General features: G+C 41.2%; 2 protein-coding genes and 1 pseudogene across 5 annotated transcripts; 1 reads left to right on the top strand and 2 right to left on the bottom strand.

The window, feature by feature from the left end:
• Positions 1-480: 480 nt before the first annotated feature.
• Positions 481-2491, top strand: LOC148179906 (cadherin EGF LAG seven-pass G-type receptor 2-like). Its single transcript, XM_088031608.1, has 5 exons — positions 481-762; positions 814-1265; positions 1315-1497; positions 1544-1960; positions 2006-2491. The coding sequence occupies exons 1-5, from the start codon at positions 708-710 to the stop codon at positions 2222-2224; spliced, it is 1326 nt and encodes a 441-aa protein (XP_087887734.1). The 5' UTR covers positions 481-707; the 3' UTR covers positions 2225-2491.
• A 35-nt stretch (positions 2492-2526) lies between these two features.
• RyR (Ryanodine receptor) lies at positions 2527-24670 on the bottom strand. Of its 3 annotated transcripts, none has more exons than XM_088031604.1 (56): positions 24591-24670; positions 24079-24151; positions 23924-24028; positions 23777-23875; positions 22395-22409; positions 21991-22068; positions 21826-21944; positions 21711-21780; positions 21472-21665; positions 21067-21421; positions 20853-21022; positions 20682-20806; positions 20443-20634; positions 20222-20391; positions 19985-20175; positions 19647-19939; positions 19457-19598; positions 18992-19411; positions 18337-18940; positions 17712-17811; positions 17291-17489; positions 17019-17243; positions 16830-16969; positions 16643-16783; positions 16463-16595; positions 16091-16271; positions 15719-15854; positions 15521-15671; positions 15301-15475; positions 14701-15257; positions 14517-14654; positions 14310-14462; positions 13726-14257; positions 12616-13677; positions 12369-12569; positions 12041-12319; positions 11198-11992; positions 10746-11149; positions 9766-10439; positions 9471-9716; positions 9234-9423; positions 8911-9184; positions 8177-8863; positions 7688-7797; positions 7410-7632; positions 7242-7358; positions 6525-6936; positions 6220-6478; positions 5807-6169; positions 5441-5759; positions 4676-5394; positions 4383-4629; positions 3961-4334; positions 3414-3912; positions 3042-3364; positions 2527-2996 (listed from the first exon to the last, which is right to left on the bottom strand). In XM_088031604.1, exons 2-56 carry the CDS (start codon positions 24130-24132, stop codon positions 2837-2839), a joined length of 15294 nt encoding a protein of 5097 aa, XP_087887730.1. In that variant the 5' UTR covers positions 24133-24151; positions 24591-24670; the 3' UTR covers positions 2527-2836. The 3 variants fall into 3 exon arrangements, with proteins under 3 accessions (XP_087887730.1, XP_087887728.1, XP_087887729.1); XM_088031602.1 differs by lacking the exon at positions 7688-7797 and adding an exon at positions 7901-8013; XM_088031603.1 differs by lacking the exons at positions 7688-7797; positions 22395-22409 and adding an exon at positions 7901-8013.
• A 2203-nt stretch (positions 24671-26873) lies between these two features.
• LOC148179908 (uncharacterized) lies at positions 26874-27516 on the bottom strand (annotated as a pseudogene). The gene is made up of 2 exons (XR_015769593.1): positions 27431-27516; positions 26874-27384 (listed from the first exon to the last, which is right to left on the bottom strand). The product of XR_015769593.1 is annotated as an uncharacterized LOC148179908 (transcript).
• Positions 27517-27803: the final 287 nt, after the last annotated feature.

Consider the following 27803-nt stretch of genomic DNA (forward strand, 5'->3'; position numbering starts at 1 on the left):
TTTATATTGTTCAGTCTTGGAAATTCTCTCAGTTTTTGCACAAATTGTATTGTTTACATTACTATTGTTCATTCTGGAAGTAAATATTTATTCTATCTAAAATACAAATTTGATCCTTTTTTTGTACAATTGTTCGTTCTTTTCGCATCAAAAAGGGGAATACTGTTTAAAGTTCTTTTAACAGTTACACCTAATTTCAACGTTGCTGTTGCAAAGTGTAGACTCTGACATGTAAACAGTGAAGAAATAAATAAATATTTTCCCCTTAATTCTTGCTCTTATTTATTATAAATAATATAATCCTATTTACACCTAGAAGAAATTAAAAAAATTAAAAAGATTCTTTTTCTCGAGACTCGGATTGATAACACTGGCAACACGAAATTGGTGAATGCGCCGGGCTTAAAAAAAAACAAAAAAATCACAATTTTTCTGATTCTGGCTTTTGAGCTAAACTAATCAGCTCTATCGATCGAAATTGGGCGCTTGCGCCTCTGCAGCCCCCCAACAAACCCGAAGAACCCTTCTAGGTCCGTTCTACCCAACTATTCATCTGACTCACTATAATTCCCAGAAATACAATAGCCCTTGTAATTCTTCAAACTGATTCCCCTTCCTTGACGTCCAATGAAATGACGGCCTAACACGCGCAGCATCCCAATGGATGAAACTGGGATATTTGCTCCGTTTTTCGTTGCAAACTTGTTATGAGCTTTAAACAATGTTTAGTTAGTAGTTTTTATTTTTGGAGCATTGCAGCATGTAAGTACCTCAATTATAATAATCGTCACTCTTTTTCCACTTTTTTTTTAGGCATGACAAACTTAAGTTTAAAGCGCACCATCGAAGACGATTACTATTTAAATTACGACTACGAAATTACAAATGATTCTGTTAATCCCGACTTGAAAACCGATTCTTTCTTGTTGCCAAATCCAGAAAACATTGATTCTAAATACACCGTGGATGTGCTCCCCAATGTGGAACTACCCGATGATTCTCTTTCAGATACGGACCTGAAAGACCATGATTTTATTGATAATTTAATGTACGTCTATTATGGGTCCCACAATAAAAATACGAGTAGATACGGACCTGAAGCAATCATCATCGGGTCGGTTTTAAGCTGTGCGGCGCAATTTTTCACCATCATTTGCGTACTTCTCAAGAAGAACTTGAATGGGAAGAAGGAAATGAAGAACTTGTTCTTACATCTTATGAGATCTCTTTGTTTCTCGAACTTGTTGTTCATGTTGGGTGTTTATGTATGGTGAAGCTCCTCACGCGAACATTTCTAAGATCTGTGTTTTGTAGGCCGTCAAGAGTTCTTTCAAATGTCTAATCGTAGCCTTAATCTTACATTATTCGCACCTGCTGACTGCGTTTTGGATGTTTTTATATTGTTACTACATCTATAAGAGATTCTCCAGCAGCGGAGTTCCTAAGAGTAAATATTTCTTCACCATCGGTTACGGAGTGCCTCTGGTTTTCAGCATTGTAAGTAAAGGAATGAATTAAACAGACGCCTTAACAGTTCTTCTAGATCTCTTACATGGTCGCACCGCACAGTTTCGAAACAAAACGCTTCTGTTTCATGTCAGTACAAAGAGGAATGATAATCAATTACATGCTTCCAGTATCTTTACTAATAGTTGTAACGACAGTTTACTCGCTCAATGGTATCCGGAAAATTAACATAGAACTGTCAAAGTTGGAGTTCAACAGTTCTGCAGAATCACTAAACGCTTTGAGGAACGAAATTGAAGCCCTCACCGATAAAAAACAAGAATGTGGCGACGAAGAAGTCGTCAGTTTGAGAGAATCAAAGACGTGTTTAAAATTACTGTGCGCGGTGCAAACGGGGTACGATATAGTCTGGTTCATTGCTGTTCTAGCTCTTGAAAACAACTCCGATAGTAATGGAATGTCCATCATCTACTCCGTGTCTTCGTGCTTATTGGTAATTGGGGGAAAAATCTGATTTTGTACTAACCGCGGTTTTTAGAATTGGTACATTTTCTACAAAACTAAAACTTTCCTTCCAAATATGACGAACGTCCCACACTCAATGGACGTTTTTCTACCTCACGATCAACAGAAAGCGATTGAAGATTCGGTGGCAAGAAGAGGATCTTCGGATTGTATTCCTCTTTTGTTGAACACGGAAAATTGTACGGAAATGAGAGAGTTGCGCCTCGATTATATCAGTACTATAAGTAACTAAGCAAAGTGCAATATTATCGTACAAATGTAGATTGTAGGACGCAATAATTGTTCTTGTACGCGGAAAAAATGTTACAAGATATCGGAAACCTTCATGATTACATAATCAGTGTACGTAATTGTTCTAAACTTAGAAATTTTACGCAAAATGCAGCGTTTCTTTGTATGCATAAATGTAAATTAAGAGACATCGGCCTACGTCAGTATTATCAGATTTTAAGGACGCTACAAAGCGCAATGTCTGTACGTAAATAAAATGTTCTTCTGACGCTCACTTTTACTGACTGTGGGGAAAAACTTCGCAACAATAAATACTTTTATTAGAGTCAAAATTCCGCAAATACACTTCACAATATAATTTGAACATGATTTAAATTTTAAGGCAAAATTTGGACAATCTGAAAACATTTGTACTGTTTGATAAAAACAGGTTCTCAATCGACAAGCACAAGAAGAGTATATTTACAACATGCAAATTTCAACATAAAATAAAATAACGATGAGCAACTTTATCGATCTGCTGTGTGTGGCGTCACTCATCCATAAAAAACCCCAATCGAGAGTTGAAATAGAAAATTTGAGCACTTACAATTTACAATAATATCTAAAAGTGTTAACCGCCTCCGCCTCCCAACTCTTCTTCGTATTGCTTCCGGAAACAGTCACCAACGGGGAAGAAGTCCCAACACCTCTGTTGGTACATGTTCCAGACGTACGTTTCCTGACCCGTGTACTCAGTGTCGGGTTTATTAATCAGATGCATCAGGAAGAACCTGGAAAAACACTCTCAAACCAGAAAAACGCGACACTAAACTCACATGTAGTTCGCTAAGTTGTGTTCTTGTTGCACGTGGGTGTCGAACCCGTGAGGGACTTTATCAAAGTAGTCTTTTCCCATCCCGCAGATGAAACAGTTCGACTCCATGTCTTCTTTGACACTTTCAAGTTGATCACGGAGCTCACCAAAGGCATCGATGATCAAACCTTGGATAATAGCCAACAGAATTACGATGACGAAGAAGAAGAAAGTAATGTCGAACAGAATGCGGTAGACTTCGTAGTCATCACCGTCTGGGGGCTCAATTTCGTCACCAATACCTCCACCGGCTCTCACACCTTTGTAGAGATGAAACACGAAGCACTGCAAACAACTCAATGAGTGAATAAAAACGAGACAACGTGGGTCGTACTGTTAACATGTCGTGACACTTCTTGTCCACTGATTCGTCTTCTTCTTGCACATAGAACTTCCTGAAGAAGTTAAATGCAATAACGGTGTAGATGTACACGATGATGGTTAACAGCATCACCGTCAAAACCAACTGTTTTCCGTTATGAGTGACGGACTGTAAGATGGTGCGGAGGGTTTTGAAACCAACTGCGACGTCCAGTAAGTGAGCGGCGAAGAAGAAATTGTTGAAATTTCCAAGAATCGAGAAGATGAAGTACCACAAAGAGTACAAGAACGCGTTGTCGGTGATGGTGACGCCGGACTTCCAAATCTGGTAGCGCCAGTCGATGTTAATAATATGATAAATCAAACTCCTCTTTTCGTCCGTCTCCTGCTGCTGGAAAGAGGTCTTTTCCATCCCGAGCAGATTACTGATCGATTCGAAATCATACGTTTCGCTGTACTTCTGCCTGACCTTCTTCTTCACGAATTTGTCCCAATAGTTGACCGGAAACGATCTAAAAACTCATCAGTTTGGATTAAGTTCTTGTAAAAGCGAAACTTACTTTGCGGAAATCACCAGTTTGTCCCAATGCGACTTTAAGTCGTCGTCTTCAGGTTGCTCAGCGATGTAAAGTCCTTCAAATTCGAGCCGCCGAGCGATTTCTTTTTCGCGTTTGAAAATAGCTAGAGGTACTTTCAAGTTGTAATACGCGATTAGCATCGCTAGAGAAACTATCGTGTGGAGCGCCGCTGCCAATCGCATCACGTGCGCCATGTAGTAGAAATCTTCGTCAACGTGCACCAGCTCCAGCGGGTCTTCTTCTTCGCCGGAATCTCCAGAACCGCCCCCGCTACCATCAGCAGAACCTTCGAGAATATCAGGGACCTCTTTACTACCGCTGCCGCTGCCTTCAGAGTCTTCTCCCAAAGTCGTTACCTAATTAAAACAGTTCAGTTGGGGATTGTTGCTACTTCACAACCGTACCCTGTAGAACAACAGCATGAAGTTGATACAGAACGCAAGAACCAGTGCCACGTATTTCAAATTGTAGAAATTCCTCGCCAAGAATGAAACCGCGCGGTGACTGTAAGCGCCGAAGTTGATCTGCGACACTGCAGAAGGTTCGGTGACTTCCGGTTTCTTGGATTCTGACTCAATGGCTTGCATGACGGCTTGTTGGGCAGCTTGGGCTTCGACTTTTTCTTGAGCCGCACGCTTCGCTTGTTCACCACTAAAAACAAAATGAGAATTTTAATAAAAAATTCCGCCTCTCTCACCCTAGAAGATCCGACAGCGACAGAGGAACTTCACTAGTTTCAGTTTCGACATGCTCCCCTTCCTCTTCAGGCGTAGTTTCACCCTCGCCCTCAGCAGAAGAGGGTTGACTCGCCGTTGGAGAATCATGAGCTGCCATTTTATACTGTCCGTTGTCTTCTTTCGTTATATCTAATCCGAACGCCTGCATCTGCGTGTTCTGATCCTCCGTGGAAGGCAACGCCGGTAAGACTCTACTCGCCTTTTCTTCTTCTTTCACCTCGACAACTGGTTCTTCAATTGGACCTCGCATGAGCGACAACAAAACGCCGAAGATGTATTTGAAAATGACGGCGACTCCAAAGCCTGAATAGTAAAACGCGTACATTATCATCCTGAAGAAACCGATGAATAATTCCGGAATTGTCATTTGTTGCATTTCGGAGAATTTATGTTTGATGTTGGAAGGACTGAGTGAAGACAGTCCGTACGAAATTCCGTCTTTTATAGCCTGGTAGCCTCTTCGAATGGGGTCTTTACCCCGATCTTCATCATCCACGTGCATGTAACTATAACTTGCGGTACGAGTCGGGCCGCCTCCTCCAGAATCCTCAACAGCCATCAATCCACTCGCGTGCTGCATTTCAAAAATAGCGTCTTCGCAGAAGTTGATAAAAGCTTCCAGTTTTTCTTTGTCGCCACCTTCTGTTACAATGGAATAGAAGAAGGCTCGTTTTGATTCCTACAATCAAAAAGTAGTACCAAAGAAAATACGAGAATTGACTCACTTTAATTTGTGGTTTCTCCCACTGTTCAATGTTAGACTCTTTGATCTCAAAGTAGACTCTTTCAATGCGCTTGCTTCCACCGAGAATCTCAATACGGCCTAAGAAAGGCTCGAAATAGTTCAACACAGAACCTGCAGTTTCCAAAAATCGCGCCAATCGCGGCTCATTGGGCATGTGCTCGGAGAGATTTGTTAACAACACGGCCAGATTGAAACCGATTTCTTTCGCTGGTTCGTGGAAACGGTCGATGAAGCCAATGTAGTCGATTTTGCCGTCGTGATTTACCTCGCAACACGCCAACAAGAAGTCGATCTCCTCCCTGGAAAAAAATATTAATACTCGCGCTGATAAATCCAAGAAACTAACAAAGTGTAACTCTTCTGCTGCTCCATTTTCTCTTTAAACTCTTTGGGGTACACCCAACCATCGTTGTTGATATCAATCTCCAGGAAACTCGGTGAAGACGTCAAGTCTTTTAGTTTCAAGAACATATCGAAATACTTGAGGATCAGTTCAACGTTGGACGCGCTTTCAACCAACGTGTCCACCATCTGTTTACCAATGGTACCGTTGACGACGTTACCTTCAAGCATGGACAGCATCATCGTGATCATATCTTTTTGCAAGTTCAACAGTTCTTTGAGCAGATCGACCTGGCTAGAATGTTTGGACAGTTTATCTTGCATGTGTGAGAACAAGAAAAGGAAACCACCAACTGCGTCCCACAACCTGCGAAAACCACCGTTTTACTCTACCACCAAAACTAACAGTTCTTGTACCTAGAGTGAGCCAAAGCTTGTTGATTAAGCGTGCAAGGACCCTGAATTACTTCAGTGAGAGTGTTAAATACTTGACTGGCAACACCGATAGCTTTGAAAAAGTTTGCTTTACCAGCAGGATCAATGAGTTCTTTACTTGAGTAATGCCAGTAAAAGTCCATGATGGATTCTTGGAGACGTAGCAAGTAATCTACTGTGCAGATAACCACGTTTACTGTTGTGGTGTTGCCAGCTTGGGTACGCAAGTAGTTTTGCCACTCTACAACAATAAAAGTCAGAAACCTTCAACAGTGCGACTCCCTTACCTAAGTTGTGCCCTTCACAAGTCAGTTGAATAAATCTGAAGAGCGCACAGGTGAATTCTGCGTCATGCATGTTCTTTTCACCAGCAGCACCTTCTGATCCAACACCCAGACCTTCAGCTTTAGTGTTGCGTTCAAACGCGTCAAGATCCAAGACACTGCAGCTGTTCATTAAACCTGCAATGCTGGTGAAGAAACCCACGTCCTTCTTTTCTTTGAGGTGGTTCAACATGCCCATTTGGATGTCGAAGTTACCACCGCGGAGAATGGAGATGCCCAATTCCAAAGTCTTCATTACCATCTCCGATGGGAGGCCTTTGCAGGCGGAGATGTGGAGGAGAACCATTTCCGCGACTCCTCTATTGGCGAGTCTTGCTTGGTTGAACAACAGTTTTTGTTTCTCCATTTCTTGTTCCTAGAAAAAAGACATGTTAGAAGAGAGGATTTGTGGTAAGGTGATGCACTAAGTGCTTCAACGTGTCTTTAAGAGGTAAGGTGAGTTTTACCATTTGTTTAGATCCACATAAAAGTGCGTAGGAGTAGGTAAGTGCGTAGGAGTAGATAAGTGCGTAGGAGTAGGAAAAGATAAAGGGAGTCATAACCGATTAAAAGAAAGATCTTACCATTAATTTGTCATTAGCCCTCTAAGCATGGTGAAAAATCAAAGGTATGTTTACTATGGTACAAATTTCGGTGGTTATTTAAATCAATATTACTTACGTGGATTGAAGCGGAGGCTTCTTCGCCTTCGCCCGCCTCCTCCTCTTCACCTTCTTCCTCTTCTTCGCCGCAAGATTTGGCAATAATCTCAGCGTAAGACATGTACAAAGGATCTTCCTGCGAAAATGAATAGTTTTAGGTCCTCAACTAACAACTCAAGTTTTTTACCTGAAGCGCTCCGGACCGCTCAGTCATGGCGCCTCTGCAGAATGTAGTGACCAACTGTGTTAAAGGATCAGGTTTTCCTTCTTCCTCCTCTCCATCCTGTTTCTTCAATTCCGAATCTTCGAAGGTCTGAGTTAAATCCTCAATCATCACCTCTTGTCCGACATTCTCGTCTTGCAGCCACAGCTCATAGTACGACCGGATGAAGATGTTGATGGCGCGATGCCTACATCCAATGTTATAATTTTTCCAATAAGAGGGTTAGTACGTATAAAAGTCACCTGCTAAGTTTGTACAAGTGGCGGCACCTAAGACAAGCAAGCGCCGCTCTTTTTCTCGCAGCGCCCAACACTTTTTTCCAGCCGTTAGTGTTAGTTTTTGGTCTGCAGGCCTGTTAGTGGAGCAAGTAATCACTAATTGCGAGTAAAAACAGTTCACACAGTTAAAGATTTGTGTTAGAATGTGAATGTAACATCAAAGCAAACCTGACGAACCTTGGTAAACTGTGCAAAGAAGCTTGCCGGAAGCAAGAGAGAACAGCACGCTTCCGCTGAGTCGAGACCACGCTATGGTAAACACCTTTTTGTTGCTGTTGCGGGTGATCGATCTGGCGCGCAACGAAAAACAAATTAAAACAAACCGTGACAAAATAATCCTTCAATGTTAAAGCTTTTGGCAAATAAAAAAAGAAACAGTCTTAAACTGACGAAGGAGTAGAATTCAAGAGTTATACATGTGAGTGTTGTTGATCCAAAATCACCTCAACTTACCATGTGCAAACCATAAAGAACTTTACTCATGGCGACGATTCGATCCACGGTTTCTTCGAGCAAACTTTTGCCGTTGTTGTCCACCATGCCCACAGTGGCACTCTTCTTGCTGCCGAGTTGACTGTACAAGTAATGCTGCCACGACATTTCATCCGCTGGGTCTATTTTATCAGGCAAAGTCAACTGAGTTTTGGCAAAATCGATAATATCGTACTCGGGGAGCTTCTTCAGGAAGCGGTCTTTACAGTGTTGGACCAATTCTTGTTCTCTTCCGGCGAAGAGATTCAGACCGACTGGTAACAAACGTTTCAAACACGCCACCATTAGAGACGCCTGAATTTCCTTGTCTTTGTCCCTCTTCTTGTCACGATGCTTCTTCTTTTTCTTGCTCCCAGTTGGCTGACTTCCGTCAGGGATCACAGTTCTTCTTGTCGCAGTCGGCATGATTAACACCATGTTGTCGATTTCGTTGGCTGAGATGAAGTTCTGTTCTTCACGCAAGAAGTATTGCGACTTTGACCAAATGTTAAATATTTCAGCCACGTGGTTGTACAGATCTTCAGCTTCTGCAATGTTGTGACGCAACCAGTGATTTCTCTGCAGGTCGACGTATTTAATGAGCAGAGGGTAGAACGCATAGATGTCTCTCACGAGGAGGTTCCAGTCTTCTTGGATTTGGGTTTCAATCTAAAAATGTCTCATAAATGAAATATTACTCGTAGAAATATAAATACCTGAGAGGTATCTTCAGCAGAACTCTTAATAAAACCCCGCAAACTCTCTTCTTTATGGAACATCGTCTCTGTCCTCTTCTTCACCCGCTCCGCCAGTGGTAAGAACGGATCGCGAAGAAGTTCTTCGCTGCTGTTGATGATAATCTGTTGGGTGTACGTGGCAATGCGCGTCATCCAAGGCGAGTTTTCATTTCCGATGTTCTTCTTGATTAGCTTCAATACGTTTTTCAACAGGTGATTCATATGTTCGGCTGTCACCATCGAAACGTGAGCCCTAAAAGAAGAACTTACAAAACCGCATTGGTGATAAAGTAAATTCGTACTCTCCGGTTGGGCTGACGTTGTCAGGTCCTTGCGACCACCAGAAAGGCAGATAAGAACAGAGCATTGGCATGATAACATCAATGATGTACGGAGCGTCAGCGTACGTTTTCTCGCTTTCAACAAACTGATCGACTTCAGATAAAATCGTCTCTAGAGTCGGCATTGAACTCTCCATCCTCGACATGATATCTACAAAGTGGCAATGATGAAGAAAAAGTCTCAAAAGGAAGAAGTACCTTGAGCCTCCAAGGAGTGATCAGCGATGCGGTTCAACAGCGAAAATTGATTGTTTTTGTTCAGATGCGGCTCTAAGAAAGCCACTGGAAACGTTGAACTGAAAGCCCCCAAACACGAGCCCAGGGGAGGTTTGTACTTTTCGATTTCCGTCCTCAAGTATTTTCGGTCGTGCGTCAGAGTTGGATCCGTACCAAGAGTGTACAGCGCTTGCAAAATTTTATACGAAGCAACTTGAATCTCGTCGACTGCAAGGAAAATGTGAAATTCTTCTACATCTTCACTGGAATTACTTACGTAGCAAGTCGCTTCCGTATTCGCAATTGGCGAGGTGGTCAAACATCGCCGTTAAAATCGGAATTATAACGGTGTTTACGTAAAACAACGACGTCGACGTCTTGAGATGAGTGCCGCGTAAATGACTGTACTTTCCCTCCTGCAGATTGATGATGGTGTGTCCCAAGTCATCAGCAGTGTTGTTAAAGAACGTCAACATTGAAGTTCGGATGAATTCAGGACAGTTTTTCACCAACGATTTCGCGTCTATTCCTTTTACCAACACTTGCAGACATCTGACTGTTATTCTAACATCGGCCCCGAAAGCTGTGAGGCGCGACCGCAACAAACTCGCGAGTTTGCAGAACAGTGCCGCCACCATTTCCTTCTCTTTTAAGCTGGCAGCACCGACGTTATTCGTCGCGGTGGCTACAGCAATGAAGTAGTTGCGGTGGGTGGAGAAGTATTTTTCCATCAGAGGCAAGACAACCTTTGAGAAGAACTTGATGTCGCGCGACGAAGTTTTGTAAGACGATCTTCGACTGAATGTTGATGATGGTTTTAAGAGCTTCATATTGATAGTCGCGCGATCGGCGTACTGGATGAGTTTTTCTAATAAACTGTAGGCAAATCTGAGTTCAATGGAAGGCCCAGCTGTAGATTGTTCGGCTTCTCCTTGGGCCCCACGATTGGGTCTGAAAATACAGACAAAAGAACTGAAGGAGTGATAACTTGAAAATGAAAATTTCTAAAATCCGTCCCTGTTGTTCAAAAAAATTGAAGTTTTGAACAGACGATAATCAAGTTAAAATTAGTAATCTCCCCAAGTTTCAATGCGCTACTTTCAAAAATACCGAAATTACACATCAAAGTATAAAGAATTGTAAATTTTTGGTTCGTCCTGAAAATGAAAATTTCTAAAATCCATCCCTGTTGCTCAAAAAATTTGAAATTTGGTACAGACCCTAATCAAGCCAAAATTAGTAACCTGATTACAGTACCTGTGTAATTTGTAGCCTTGATATTGTAGATATTTCAAAAACTCTTGAGAGCGTTCTCTGTCTTTGCGCTTTTCTTTATCCGTCAGCAAATCGTACGGAACCAACTGTGGATGGATTCCTCCTCCGCATGTGTTAATCTCCTCCTTCTTCTTCTTCGCCCAGATATCATGTGCGTTTTCGGCGAGACGCTCCGCCATGTTCTGCATTTCTCTGGATAAAGTCAAGTTCGTCATGTCTACCGGATGAGGATTGTAGTTGAATGGTGAGGAGCCATCGGTGGAGTGACGGTGAACAGAATTGCGGTTTGTCGATGGGTGATCGACTTCAGAGTGTTCAACCGACCACCCAATAGCCAATAGAGCTTTCAGAGACTCTCTAACCGGCTCCTTGTACCTTTCTTTCTCCTGTAAAAGCATAGAAACTTATAAAGAACTCTCAATACTCTTTCTTACATAATCGTTCAGCATCGCGTACGGTTTTAGCCTAGCGTGGGTCTTATTGGTATCAGACCACGTTTCTCCATATTGCCAACCGTTTTCCAACTTCCGAGACGCCCATGCATCATGATAATGCTCTGAAAATTGTTGCACAATGCTGTTCAAATCATTGTTGAGCGCCACTGAGGATGTATTGATAGGCTGTGGGTTGTAAGGTCCATCCGGGCCAGTTTTTTGAGACTTGTTGCCGTACCACTCATCATCGTAGTTCTTGGAGAGGGAATAATCAGGTGGTAACGCACAACCAATAGCGCTCAAACAAGGTAAAGCTTTTCCGAAGAGCTCAGGATCGTAATCCATCTTACTCAACGAGTCAAAAATGTTGGAAAACAACACCATCGTAAGCCGCTTTTCTTCATCGCTTGAAGCGCCGTAGGTACCTTGACCTGTGTTGGAACCGTAGTATTTCGCGCATCTATCGTAGTGTAGAGTCAACAATCGTAGAGCAACAGTTGTGTACTCTGAAAGGTTTGACACGTCCACTGTGAGCTTTCTAAGAAGCTTCAACAACATGGAAGGTTGAAGTGCGCTTGTCAAGGCTACTAAAAAGTCAGAAACGGCCTCTCTTTGCCCTTTCGTCAACATGCGGTTCTTAGAAAGGCGGTAGACTGTATGTAAAGTCGCGTCCAGCAAAGACGCGTAATTCTCGGCCTCGTTGTAGAATTTGCTGTGTTGGATCAACAAAGGAAGGATGGAGTTTCCGATGTACCGATTCATGCTCAGCGCCATGTCAGATTCGCTGCCATCGTTCTGAAGAGTTCGATTTTACAAATTTACACAGACAAATGGGTAACTTACGCGGTCCAACATAGTCGCGCAACGTAAATCCGGCAGGAATGCCTCCTCCAACAGTCGGAAGAAGAGCTCCTGGGTTTCTATCCCATAAACTCTTTCCAGGAAGAGCACAATTGACTGTTTGTGCGGGGGAGTCAAACCAGATGGCATGTCAGATTTGGGTCTCTCTTCGCCAGCTGCGGGGTTTTGAAGAGTGAAACGCAAACTCAACACCCCTTGCAAGTCTTCCAATGGGACCAGAGATCTCAGAATGGCACGAGCGCGAAGAGACTCGTTTTTACCCTAAAAAAGGATCGTTATTTGGGTGGGAATTGCGGAGTTTTGTACGAACCAAATCGATGACGGCAGCATCGGGAGCACATCTGCCCAAGAGGTCCACCAAAGTACAATAAAAGTTCAAAATTGCAGCGCCTGTATCAATATAGTCTTCATCGTCGTCGCCTTCAGGAAGAGGGTGGCTAAATGAGGCGACATTTACAGTACCTTCAGCTTCGTCCATTAGTTTTCGGCGGTCAGAAATTCGCTCTGACATCTAAAACAAAGAAGTTATGCTTGTCGAAGACGAGATTTGAACTTACTTTATTGGCATCCACGATGGCGTGGAGGAGACCTTCGCCTTCACCTCTCAGCGCGGGGCCTAAACACTCAGGTCTTCGTATAAGCAGCCTAATAACCAAATTGGCATTTTCTTCCACGCTCTCACCATTGACCCAAACGCAAAACCTGAGGAAGTCGAGGTAACGTTCACCTTCCACAGGGTCCCAGCCTAAATCAGGATATCCCTTCTCCACAAGCTCGGAGTTAGACTGCAATCCGCAACGTGACAAATAAATGGCAATCTTCTCCAAATAATGTTCACGTAGAGCCAACGCGAGCTCTGTATTTTCCATAAGAGAAGAATAAGCGACATCTAGAGGTGTCGAGCCCCTTAAACTAGGCCGCGCCAACAAGATATTACTGTTTTCCAACAAGAAATCAAAGTGTTCAAACATTGCCTTCTGGTTTTGACGCCCAGTTCTGCAGAAATAACACAAGAAGCGGCAACACGCCACGACCATCTCGTGAGACGTGTCTTTCTCTTTCACGACAACTTCGCCTTCAGCAGCTTGGGCTTGCGCTTGAGCGTCGGATTGAGCTTGTGATCTTCTTCCCAGCGTATTAATCATGACCGCCATTACGTTCTCGTGAATTCTCAGAACTCGAATCAAATCCGGATGTTGGAAGAAAGTGTGATTGTTAACGAGCTTCCACAGTCTGGTTCTCATTAATTCTTCTTCTTCTTGCGACATCTGTACCGGAAGAAGCGCTCGAATTTTGCTTAAACCGACCCACATTTCTGCGACGTCTTGCTTGGTTTTCGCGTTGATAATGTAGGTTTTTTGCAGAGCTCGAATTAGCTCGCCCACGGAGTCATATTGTCTCACTAGTAAACTAAACATCTCTTGGACGAGTTTGGAGGTTTCAATTTGCGCCTCTTCGGCCCATTGGACAATGGTGCTGATTAAAACCTTTCGGAACACTTCTTCGGGAGTTTTCTTTTCCGGTACAGGTTCTTCTTTCGGTTCTTCTTCGAGTTCTTTCACGGCGTTGATGAAGTTGTACAAGCGCTTGAACGGCCCCGGTTTCTGTACTTCTGCGTTCTAAAAAAAAATAGCTTTAAAAAGAGTTGTTACATCATCCCGACTTACTTCTTCTTCTTCGGGAGCTTGGAGTGCTTGTAGCGACACATGCGACATCAACGAACCATGGAAGCCGTTAAACTTCTCACACAATTCATCGCCCAAAGGACAGTTTTCTTTATCTTCTTCTTCGAGGTTCTTAAACGACAAAATAGCGTTCATTTGTTCGCGCGGAGGACATCTGAATTCACGAGTCTTCTTGGCCGCGACAGCGGAAGGCAAATCTGACTGTTTAATCTCAATATAACGGCGGAGTTGGTCAGCCTGGAGATCCCCAACGAAGTCGTGACTGAATGCGATTATAGACTCCACTCTGTGCCTCAACTGGATGTCACAGAGGTGTTGCAGAAGGTAGCACATTTGCAGTTTCGCTCCTTCGGCCATTTTCATTGAAAGGAGGCCTTTGCGATGCTCATCCTTGCCATCGTGCTCGAAGGTGGGATCCCACGTTTCGGGGCAAATCATAATCAAAAGCTTTTCGACGTCTTCGTCTCGTAACAAACCGACGAGCAGGAGACGATCAACTAGTTTGAGCAGAGGCCTGAAAAAAAATTATTAGAAGAAGAAGAATCGAAAGAGTTTTGTGCTATTACAGGAACAAATTTTCGTTGGAGCCTCCAATGGGATCGCGGTTATGAACTTGATTGGTCTCCACAGCTTCAGCAAGAGCTGTCATTACGTAATCTCGTACGACATCCAGAGGGAAGAAAGGAGAGTACAAGTTTTTGATGTCCTCAACAGTGTCTCTAGAAGAAGAACATTCAGAGCGTTATAAAGAGGGCGCGTGGTTCAATTCTCACGTTATTTCAGACATCTTCATTTGGGGCTGCACGGACTCCATTTTCAGATATCTCAAACTGTGGCACATCTCATTGTCGTCGTACATTTCCTTCAGTTCTTGGCTTAATGGGATGACATACTCGTTCTGACAAACCTCCCTACAAACCTGGTTGAGTTACAAGAAAAAACTACAAGAAACTTTACATTGTCGTTGCTGCCGACTCAAGATGCACCGCGATGAGCAAATCGTAAAATCCTTGTCGCAGAGGGCCACTCATGTACTCTGACTTGATGGCGTACAGCAACTGTCTTTGATTTACATGCTTGCAGAGAACATGAGCGGCTTTATAATTGCTCTGGTAGCACAAAGCCGCGTACAGAGTCAACGTGTGGGCATGGAAACTAAGTAACTTATCCATTTCGATCAGTTCTAAGACATCGATACAGCGGTCCTCCTCAGGAATATGAAGAGCCAACATGGAAATAGCGTCTTCGCACAACATGGACCAACCTCTAATATCAGAGAGTTTCAAAGCGTGGACTTGGAGGCTTTGATTGGGAACGCGCGCCCATTGATGGGGCTTAAGACACTGAACTTTCAATCGTGGAGGGAATTGGGGTATAACGTGCCGTGCGCTGTTTTGCAACACTGCCGCGGACAATGGTAAACTAGTTGGTGTTCTTCCTAACTCAATCTGAAGACACTCTTTACTGGTTGCTTCGACGAAAATTGCCGGGAACAGCTTCGTCTCTGGTTCCATCTAAAAATCAACTGGAGGAAAGTAACAAAGGGTGTTGACTCACCTTGAAGACGTGCGACGTGGGCTTTCCTTCGCACGTGAAAGTAATACAACCCGTAGCGGCGTCTAAGAAACACCCCACGAACATCCCTTGAGAAGCTCCTTTACCAGAGGCGTCCTGCGTCACTTGGTTGTACAACTCATCGGCACGCACCATGTAGCAAGATTGGCGGTCAACACTGTAAAACCACGTAAACACAAGAAATCCCTTTCTATTGTCTTACTAGTCAACCACTCTCTCGTAGTCGTCGGTGATGACAATCGAGCTTTTTCTGACTTGATTTTGATTGAAATCTTTGGTGTGTAGATGGTACTGTGTGGTCACCCAACCGATGTAAACGTGAGTAGGATCCTGACCGGGGAAGATTCGCACTCCTTCAGAAGAAGTTGATGGTTACTGTTTACCACTAGCGTTACCTTACCGTAAAAATATTCGTTGATGAGTTTCAGGCACTCTCCGTCGTAGAGTTCATCACCAACAACTTCCACGTCTGAAGTATGAGGCACTGAGAGCTGCTTCTGTTGGGCTGAAGGAGCGGCCGCTTGCATTAAATCAGTCTGAAAATAACTCAATTAGTTGGGGTTGAAATACCCAATATTTTAGGGCCGATTTCACCAACTAACGTTTTTTTCTTCTCTCAATTTTGACTAAAATACAAATGTCGAAAATTTACAATTCATTAATCTGTTTTAGATCGTTAACTCTTAATCATAAATCTTAATCATGCTTTATTTTGATCTAACGTTTAAAGGAAAGTAATTTTAGTTTAAGTGGATGGTAAAACGGCCCTTACTTGTGATTGTTTAATGGTTGGATTCCTTGTCAACATGGAAGTCGGCATAGCATTCGCCCGACTCGGAGCTTTCATCGTTGCAGCCCGCTCCATGGCTCTGTCGCGTTCCGGAGTCTTCGATTTATCCGCTTTGAGCGACTCGCCTCCGGGAGAATTACCAGCTTTCTTGCGTGAGAAGAACCTAAAAGAAAAATGACCATTAATAAACGAATACTTTAGTTTAGATCGCTAGACACCAAGTGAAAGCTTCTTCGTGTGGCTCTAAACAGAAAAGTATGTTTACCTGCGTACAGCACTGCTCAAAAATGCAAGAAAATGAACATTAAACATTAACCCTCAGTTAGTGAACACGACTTTAAACACACGTCTTACCTGAAAGGTGATCTGCCGCGTTTTTTCTTATCATCCAATTTTTCTTGATTTGTTGGGGCCATGTCGTGGTAACGGTTTAAATCCAGCTCGCTGTTGGAGCGGTTGACGCCGCGACCGGTGTTGACGCTCAACACTACAAGAATGATTAAAAACTAGAATTACAATGTGACTTAAACGTACTGTTATCTTCAAATCCGTTGATGTTTCGCGAAAGAGAACCTTTCCTTGGAGGCCTCGCCGGCATGCTCTTCGTCGACTTTCCATGGTGCTTCATCACTTCATCGGACTCGACGGCGTCTTCGGAGTAATTTCGGTGTAATCCTAGAGTTAGAATGTCAGAAGTGTTGAGATTAACACAAGAGATTACCTTTGATGTCGCTCATGGAAAATCCGCTCTTCATCATCAGCTGCTCGAGGTGAGCCGGCGTGTTCTGCGAATCCGCTTCGGTTTTTAGTCTGTGTTGCCTGATTTTGATTTCGTTCCACCTCCTGACCTTGTCTTCTTCCCTGCGTCGTTAAAATTATTTCAAGAACACCGTGAAAAGCGTCACCTTACGTGATGAAAGTCGAGTTGCAAATGACCGGTAAACTGAGTCTCAGAAATTCCCAATTGGCCTTTTCCATCGTCTCGAAGGTGTTGTGACTGATTTTAAGACACGGCGGGCTGTCTGAGCCGGCTAAAATTCTAGTGACATCGATTTTGGTGTCTGGCATGTCGTCGGTGTTCTCAAAAATCGGTTGATCTTTCGTATACCAATAAGTAACTGGACGGTTCATATTCCTGAAAGTGGCCATCAGAGGTTGTCGGTAACCGAAACGTGCACTTACACGCAAAATGGTTCGTAACCTTCTTGTAAACCACAGGTGGTAAAAAATTTCAGTTGGGTGACGTCTTGGCCGAAACAAAGTCGCGCTTTTTGTCCCACTCCTAATGTAAAAGCGGGGACAAAATTGTCGCCTTGTACGTCAGCGAATGTCGTTTCGCCTCCCAAGGCGTCCATTAATAGTTCGCCATTGAGTGAAAAACCTAAAAGAAAACGATTGTGACTACTTCTTTGAGTGGTGGTGAAATTGCATGCAATCACAGAACAAGTGACAAATAGTCAGTTATTAGTAAAACTTGGACACTGTTCCTAGAACTATGAAAACCAAGGAAGAAAAAAGCTGCAAAAAATACTGGTATTTCTAAATTAAGTGGCATAACTAAAAATTTAAAAAGCAAATACGCCTTTATTGCAATTGTCCTTACTAATTGTGTGATCGATTAGGTCAAGGAATACACCCACTACATCCCCAACTTGCCACTGTTTTCCAAAAGACTCGGCGGCATTGCTATATACTTTTTCTTCCTAATAAAACGATGTCAGTTGAGTTAGATACATAAACGTGACTTCACATTGTTGAATTTCAATACAAAACTTACTGAGGATACGATCTATTAGATCTATAAAACAGCCTACTACATCACCAACTACAAACTTGCTACCAAACTGTTCACTTGTAGCGCCATGAACTTTTTTCATCTAATTCGTAAGAATTGCATCAGTAAAACAAACTTGGAAATGGGAAGAAGTGAAAATATATTCGAGGCAGGTTCTGTTAATATCGTAAATATTACCAGGAGTTTCAATTGGTGAAAATCCAATGTTTACCAATTCAAACCCAGAATTCGAATAATTTTTATGTACTGAATGGCGTAGCAAATGATTTAGCGCTTATAATTCAAAACGATCCTCAGAAAAAAAAAAAAATAAAAAAATTCACCCGGCGCATCCACCATTTGCACCAACACAATGATTTTTTATTGAACACTCGTTATATGTATTATACTGCAAATTTGCTCTTTCTACATCAGAATATTGGCCTCTACTTACATTGTATCCATCGAAGGCCCAAGTGTTCTCGTCCGACCCTAGCATAGAGCCTGGGGCACAATCAGCTTTCGCCCACCCAACTCTCATTGGTCCAGCCGTCAGAATTTCGAACTCAAAATACCATTTTCCGGAGGCAACGGCATAATTTTTCTCCACTCTGTACGTTCTGAAGATCGTCTGTTTTAATCTGCTTGCTTCAGCAAGTAGAGTCTCCTGTTGCTCTCCCGTTGGTGGATCTAAATTGTAACCATACACCAAAAGAGTGCGAACTGTTTCCGACGCCGTGTCTCTATTAGCTTTCTTTATAGCGTCATCTACTTTAATGTAAGGCACAAGATGAGGACTTCTAAACATGTCAGGATCCTCATTAAGGCCATAAGTCCAACCTTGTTGGATTCGTTCTTTAGCCCAGAGATTGTGAGTGTTTTCAGCTAATTGATCGACGAGTTCTTCTAATTTTGGTGTTAACGTAATCGCACTTAAATCAAGAGGTGCTGGTTTGTACCCATTGGCTTGCATGAATGGTTCGTTTGGAAGACGTATACTTTTGATTCTGGATGGTGGTTTGTCCATGGTAATATAATAACCCAGAGCTATGATTGTTCTGAAATTTCCAAATTAAAGTAAATCGACAAAACCCATCGAGAACTGTTACTTGAGTGTCTGAACCGCAAGCTGAGAGTCGTACTTCTTTTCCGCCGCTGGTAACTTATCGAATGGAACTAAACATGGATGAACGTGTCGTAAATCATCGCGGTATTCTCCCCACGCCCAACCAGCTTCGATTTTATTCATCGCCCACATTTCGTGGATGTTTTCCGCAAGTTTGTCTCTAATTGACTCGATGTAGCTTGCCAAAGTCACCATGGAAGTATCCACAGGGTTTGGGACAAAAGCAGTGTCGTCTTCGACAACCAAAGGACCGGCGATTACGTTCTTATTCATGTTGCCGAAGTAAAAACATGGCTCTAAATTTAAGACTTGTTGAGGAAGAAGACTTTCTACAAGAGGTGAAAACTCCTCCGGAGGGATGTACTTGAGGCGACCATTATCACCGCCCAAAAGAAATCGACAACTGGAAGTTTTTACTTAGTTTAAGTCGTGGTGTGGATAATTTTACCTCAGTTTGGACGAACAGCTGATTGCGGGAAAAAACATGCCGTCCAGGTTAAAATTTCTAAAACTTCCCTTAATTGGCACTCCGTTGAATGTAAAAGTAATGATTGGAACAGTTAAGTCTAAGGCACAACCAACCACATCGTCTGGAAAGAAAGTGACTCAGTTTAAGTCATTGGTTGGTTTAAGCTTACTTTTCTTTATAAAGGGTTCTGTAAAAGTGGAGACTACTTGCGTTGAGCGACCTCCTGACCACAGATAGACTCCATCGAAGCCGTAGGAGTACAAATCGTCTCCTACTCCGTTGCCGCCCCATTTTTCACCGCCCCCAGGATAAGGTACATACCCTTTGGAGTTGGCCCAACCGATTCTCAAATGAGGCATCATATGAGTCGTTTGCTCTATGTGATCTACTGTGACTTCAAAGTACCACTTTTGGTAAATGGCACTACCATCAACACGTCCCACGAAAATATTAGGTCTTACGCTGAAACAAAAATTTCGCAAACTAGAAATTGCTGTGTTTTCTTACCTTGCTACGTGATCTACTAGTCTCGTTTGTAAAAGTAGGTTCTGACCAGGAAGAAGATAATCACAGATATTATTTTGCGAACTTCGCACAGCTACGCCGTTACCAACACAGAGTGAGCAGAGCACATCCAAGACTTTGGGATCTCTTCCGTGCTTCTCCAGAAGAGAAATAATGACTTTGATGTGTTCATCCTGTACAAAACTGTTGTGACGTTGTTAGTCAACTGGCTTAACTTACTCTCATCATGTTCAGAGCTTCGGGTGAATCGATGAGGACACAGTGAAGTACGTCCAACATTCCAGTGCCTTCACTGGAAGCTTGGGAACCAAGCCGCGAAAATAACCAGTTTAGCCTATTAGAGTTTGCAAATTGAGCACAGTTAGTGTGGTTGCCTTTGATTATAGCAGCTGGAAAGAAAACGGGTCAAAATTTCACCAAACTGTGTCAAGATAAAGTACCCAGTAATTGGTAGAGGTAACCTGAAATCATTTCCCAGTTTTGATCACCAGCTAAACCAGCCAAGAACCCTTGAGAAGTAATCACATTTATCTTATCAATAGCTTCTAAAATTAAATTCAAAATGCCTTCTTCTTGGAATAAATCTTGTCGATTTCTTAACGCCCTAAATTTGTTCTGTTTTTCTTCATGCTCTGCGGGAAAAATCATCAAAGAGGGTAAGCAAGCGCGCGGTTCTTACCCATGTCCTCCTCAGGCTGGGCAAAGTAGTTGATCAAATCTTCAAGACACATCACCATCTCGTTTAAATTAACAGTTTGAAAGAAAAGCGAATGCCGCCGGTTCATCTGAAGGGTCTCAAGACCACTGAAAAAGACAATGTACGCCAAGTTAGCGATGGTTGTGGGCATACTTAATAAATTGAGTGAAAACGGAGCTGCACTTGCGGATGACTCTAGCGGTTCTAGACTCTTCTTCTTGACTCCTACTGAAGTCTAAACCATCGTCCATCTTACCTTCTTCATGCAACACTGCTTGCTTCTCTTCGACTTTACCGACGCCTTTCTTCTTCGTCTCGTACGACTAAAAGACTTGTTAACACCATCCGGAGCTACGTTACCACTCACCTTGTAAGAGAGCCACAGTCCTGACTCCGAGTGTTGTACAATAACCGTCGAGTCACCATATTTAATAATGGGAGACCCGATAACTTCAAGATCTTTGTCTTCTAACACCACTTTCTGATCGTCTTTCTCTTGGCGAAGACAAAACGCGGTGATTGCCGTGTTGGCCTCTTCTCTTCCAACGAGAAACAGCTCGTTGTGTTCGTTAACACCAAGATACCGACCGGTGGTAATGTGTCGGATTCTCATAGGATGCGACCAGTTTATAAACCCACCGGCCCATTTCGTCCGCGCTAGTTCGAGTCTCCACAAGGAGCGCGCTTGGGACATTACGCTTCCACCCTCGTAAATCACGATACTAAAACCAGTCGTTAGAAATCGGTAAAAAAAAAAAATTCACAGGTTTACTTAGTTTCCAGACTCCACGTCGATGGTATAGTAAGACACTCATCACCCCCGTGAAAGAACCTGAGGACATCACCACCGAAGACGTAGCCTACGTACTTCATTCTTGAGATTCCAGTACCGTAGGGTTGTACCGACCAGTGGGTTACATGGAAGCTCGCGTTTACGATGGAGACTTCGTTCTCTTTGGTGGTGTGCTAGGAAGAAACGTGAGAGGAGGAACAGGAGTGGTTTTTTCTTACCAGATATCTTTCAGTGGCGACTGAGACTAAGATCAGGTCGTCTCCAACTCGTACTTTCTCACCCTCGGATCTACAAAAGTGTTAGTTTCGAGTGGGGGTGGGTTGTTGGGTTTACCTTTGTTTGCTGGCGGGGTGGACGGTCCACCAGCACGCCTCTCCTTGACTGTGTTCTTGTAAACCGACATCAAAAGCGAGTTTATCGTTGCTGGAGCTTGTCGAGAGACAAGCCAAGTACTGGAAAATAGTGTTGATTGCGGGTTTTGTTAGTGGGGGTAGTTACCATATCACTGTTTTGATGACGCAGAAGAATAGCGTTACCGTACAATAACGTGCGGTGTCCGGATCCTGTACCTTTACCCTAGAAGAAACCAAGCAAAAAAGCTCTATTAAGAAAACTATGCCTGTAACTGGAAAGTACTACCGCATTCGCTTATTCTTATTACAATATTATAGTAGATTTAGTACACGTTCTACTGTGGTTAGAATAGTCTACTGCTAAACTTGTCGTTATGATAAAAGGCCATAATAGTTTTAGTAACCAATGACTACCACAAAAATTCAAATGAAAATAAATCGCAATGAAATTAAAATGGTGTAGCTTATAAGCAAAAAGAACTGAGTCCAATTACTGTTAGTAACCAGCGTCTATTTGTTAATTTACAGCAATTTACAATTTTTACTTACTAAATTTTCCTGACCCTGAAAAGCAAAAATCAAGCAGGTGAACATAGGAATTACAAACTAGGAGTTTACACAAGGTTACAATGAACATGTGTAGGAAAGACGTAATAGAGCGTTAAAAATAGAAATGCAAGAGTACTAACTTTTAAAAAAGCAAAAAATGTAGGTGAGACGAAATTGATTTCAGAAAAGTTAGTACGATGCAAATGTCGAGACAAAATGGGTGACCAAATCGGTTCAAAGTGTTCGAGATTATGACCTTTTATGTGGAAATCGAAAATCAAAAAAGGATATAAAACCAGGGCTTATAAATTAGTCCAAGCAAAATAAACATGAACCTCGCAATAATTTGCATAAGGCTGTTTTTTGTGTGGACCTTCATTTTATTTTTCTTAAGAAATTGTTAAAAGTCCCCATCGAGCTGATTGTTGCTGAAAACAAACATGAAGACTAAAAAGAAGTTTAGAAGGCAATTAAAAAAGTTCTTGAAGAAAATAAGTACCATGAAAAGGAATTTGCAGAAGATTAATTTCATAAGTTGTTGGAAAATTTCGTGGTCAAGTTCACTCAATGCTAAAAAAAAGGCACTAAGTTCTATGTTTCGACTGTGCTGCACAAATGTACAAAAATCTTAAAATTTTAAAAAATACTCTCATATCTCAAAAATGGTAACTCGTACGAAAAATATAACAAAATCTTTTTTGTGACAAATTTAATAAATTATAATTTTCATAATAAGTATTTTTGCCATTGGAACCACCAGTGACAAGATATTTAAAAATATTTGTTTTATTTGACATTTTCCACCGCGTAACTTTTTTAGCAGCACACCTAGAAATGGGGACTTTTAACATTTTGATTGGAACTAAAAATGAACATCCACACAAAAAATAAGCCTTATGGAAATTACTCCGAGCTTTTGAAATTTATTGTGTCTATTTTGCCTGGTCTAAATCGATGCGCAAAGTCTTTAGTTCTCCACACTTTCATCGAAAAAAAGAAAATTAGCATTTGAAGAAATAGATAGCAAAAAGATTTGATCAACTGATTGTGGAGACTTTACTACAAAAGTTTTGTTTTTGGGTAATAATTTAATAAAATAAAACAAAAAAGTCATTGAGAGATAACAATTTAACAGCTTACGACATGTGACGCACACTACGTCATACGTCTTCCTCTTATCAATTTTTTTGACGCTACTGTATAACAGAATTCGAGCCAAAATTGTTACTTTATACTTCCACTAAAGCCAATGTTTTATAATTTTTTTGACGAAGAAAACTAAGTATCTCCTGTGGCCTCTGGTTAATACGAGCTAATATAAATCAAGAAATTGAAATTGTTCAGACATGTTCCAAAGTAATTAAACTAGCGATGAAACTCACAGTTTCATTTCCAGCAGCTGTGACCAGTTCTTGTAAAGCACGTACAGACAATGCTTGCTCTATAACGAACACACACTGCGACAAATCCGGGGGAATATTCTACAAACAAAAAATAGACAAGAGTTTCTAACGTTTTGGTACTTTTACCTTATCTGCTATATTTTCCAAGAAACAATGTCGATTACCGAAGCCTTCAGCAGCCAAACAGACACGTTCTCCTGTTGCTGTGCAGGAGAGACACACCATATCTTCCTGCAATTGAATGTTTCAGTGCGATTTTAATGATAACCTATGAATCTTACCGTTCGCAAGAATGAGACATCATCTTGTTCGGAGCCCCCTTCGGCCTCGGCCATTATGGGGGTTTAAATTTGCCTGAAATCATAAAGAAGATTTCGATTGGTTTTCATTATTCCTGCTAATAAAGATTTCAAAACACAATCCTGCAGCAAAAACGACAGGCAACCTGACAAAACTAGAGCGAAGGAATAACAAATGTCCCTGACTTTATTGCGGGTTTTTTAGGCCGATATCGATTAAATTTTATTAGCACGAAATGAGTTTCTTTGAAACTTTAATGCAATTCAAAACATGTTCATTTCGGGTTCATACGCGCAATCGATAAACCGGCACGAGGAGGAGGCTTTCACCCTTAAATCCCTCAATTAAGGGCTGAAAACTCGAAGTTTGGGTGTTAAAAAACTCACACAACGGAAGTAAATGCGCTTTAGTCGGAATGGATGTTAAGGCGTGGGACAGTAAACAATTACACTTACAGGCTCCTTGGAATTTTTTAGAGTTATGAAAGACCCACCTAATTCTATCGATAATTATTTTCCATAAATGCGATCCACACACAGCAGTGAAATTTCGTTAAGTAGCACTGTGAAAAATTTCTATATTTAACCATAGCTGTTTAGAATATTTTTAGACTCGGAGCCAAAATAAATTTAGACATTCATACCTGCTGTAACGGCTGCATTTTTACCAGAAATGCGGATGCATTTTCAGGAAATAAAAAAGAGGAGTTGCGGGCCAAAACGGCATGATTTTGCAAGAATTCAATTCAGGTATTCAAAAAATTACGTTATTGTGATCTTCCTCTTCGTCATCAGAAGAATCGTCACAATAAAGCCATTAGAAGACGAAATTTCTTGATTTTTTTGGTTGATATTCAAATTCCCAGTCTCCTCAAAAAAGTGGTCACATTCATAATTCCCCCAAATAGGGTCCAATCATGACGTGACGTCATATGAAGCGCCAAATTCAAACCATTCTCCTAATGCGAAGTGTCTTGAAAAAGTAGATCGCCTGTCTTTAAGAAAAGTATTAATAAGGCATGAAAACAACAATATTAACAATAATGGACACTAAACAAAACGATTGTATTAGGAGGAATGCAAAATTTAAGAACCGTTAAAACAAGAAGAATGATCAAACTTAATAAATAATTTTTGGTATATTCTCACATACTTTAGAATTTACACTATGTACAGAATAACATTCATAATTACATAAGTAGTTATAATTGAAATTATAATAAACAGCCAAAACATGCTGTTGACTATAGGTACATGTTAATACAGAAATCTATGCATTAGATCTAGTTTTGCAATAATTATATTGTGAACCACCTAAAACGAAGATAATCCAAAACTAGTCTATTCTAGATGAAACCGAAACTACTAATTTTTTAGTCTTTTTAAAAATGTGAGCCAGATTTTTATGCTAAAAATAAAGAAAACTACCCTGTTTTTACGATTTCTTAAAAATGTGAGTCAGACGTAACAACTGAATCTGTGGTTTTTGTTGAAAAAAAAAATGCATAGAAAATAACTAACAAAACTTCGCATAATAATCTGAGTTAGATAGAACATTACACATATACAGGGTGATTCACGAAGTTATGTAAATATTTAAACCAGTAATGGTCCCTAATATGGGGAAGCCTAAAAAAATAATAAAAAAAAATTACTGCCAAAAAGGACCCAAGATTTAACGCTTCAAAGTTTTGGCCAAAACCGTTTGAGAACCGCTAGCGAGCGTGAAAGTGTTAATGTAAACAAACCCTTATCTCTTAGCTTCAACAAAAACTGACTTTTTGCGGCTATTAATCAGGTGGGACGATAGTCTTTTTAATTGCTTCAGTGTTGGTTTGACTCTGTGACGGGAATTTTTAAAATGTTTTCCAATAGTGAAATGATCATGATCTACGGAGAAACTAGTGGAAATGCTCTTGCGGCTCGCGAGTTGTACAGTTTACGTTTTCCAAATCGACACGTTGCTGATTCTTGTGTGTTTGCAAGAATTATGCAGAAATTACGAAAACATGGTTCTTTTAAAATGATCACAAGAAACATAGGCCCCACCGAAAGTGATCGCAGATTAGAAGTTGAAGAGGAAGTGTTAAGATGCCGTTGAAGAAACTCCAGGTACCAGCACCAGATGATTACGACGAAAATGAGCTAGAAGATTTGTTAGACGACGTTCAGTTAAACATAAGGGCTCAAATGTGGTTTTTACAAGACGGAGGTCTTCCCCATAGTGCGCGTATAGTGTCCGTGTGGTTGAATATTAATTTCCAAGAGCGGTGGATCAGAAGAACTGGACCAGTGTTGTGGCCCCCATGTTCTCCAGATTTAAATCGAGCCTACACTGACAACGGGGGGCGGCATTTTGAGCAATTTTTGTGATTTCAAGGTAACATTTCCATGCGTAAACAGAAGGTTTTGTTGAAATCGCAAAAAACCACATTCGTTTTTTGTTCGGTCGTCGTTCCAGTGACCACCAAAAGTTCTTTCCCGTGCACATTTTTTTCGACTTGATGGGAAAAATTTTTTTTTGGTGCCTAGTAAATGTATTTTACGTATACTATCCCGTTTAAATATTTACATAACTTCGTGAATCACCCTGTAGACTGCTATCGTTTGTTCTTCATGAGATAATTTTTTAACAACTCAAATTCTTTATCAAGAATAAGTTAAAAAACTTGATTATTTTAAATTGAATTCTCCTTTAAATTTATGGACATAAATTTTTCCAAGTGAACAAAAAAAAATCACACATAATACTTTTACTTTATTAATATAAATCACATTATAATCCCAACTGCTCCCATTAAATTAACAATCAAAAATTTTAATTTACTTAATTTATAATTTCATGCTGCATAATTCCATTGTCACCTCTGAAATCGACCACATACGAGGTGGCTCTGTGGCCAAATTAAAATCCGGTACTGGACAAGAGCAGAATACCGGACTATAGTCCACTACTGCAAACTCTATTATCAGTGTACTGCTTTTGCAGTACATTCATTCCAATAAAAGCACTGATTTTGGATATATCATCAAACATTTTTTTCAATTGTTCATCACTTTCTGGCAATGGATTGATTGGTTTCTTGCTTTGGCTACCTTTTTCAAAATAATCAGGTGTTCGGTCCTTTCTTTTGTAAAAAACTCGCCAAACGCAAGAGGGATGGAGATTTCTTTTGAACCCAACGACACTTTCTATTGTAACCTCTGCAAAGCACGCGCGCAAAAAAACACCCTTGGCCTTATCTGGTTGGGCTTCAAACACACATCCAACGTAGAAAGGAAATTCCTCTAAAATATTTATACATTAAAAGACAGACACACATGTATTAAATACTATTATTAACATCTGGATAATTTACTTCTAAATATAATAATTGAGAACCCATCTATTACTGCTTAAAATGGCGAACACAACACACCAAGATTCGATCGTATTTACCTAACTGGAACCAGAGATTGGAACTGCGCCGTTCTTCTGTGGCAGAGAGAGGATAGAAAGAGGGGCGCATTGTTTATTATTCAAATAATCTTTTGGTTTTTAAATGAAATATTTGTGAGAAATGAATTAATTAAAAAACGATGGTAAGCCAATTATTTAATAAAATTACGTGATGAAGAAACATTTATAATGACCCTGTACCTAAGTAGGTATATTGGGACAATGAATATTTAAAGTATTATATGAGTCAGAATAAAATTTTTCTTCA

The sequence above is a fragment of the Gnatocerus cornutus genome, chromosome 2 (genome assembly GCF_029298725.1).
Source record: "Gnatocerus cornutus isolate USDA-ARS CGAHR chromosome 2, icGnaCorn1.1, whole genome shotgun sequence".
Lineage (NCBI taxonomy): Eukaryota > Metazoa > Arthropoda > Insecta > Coleoptera > Tenebrionidae > Gnatocerus > Gnatocerus cornutus.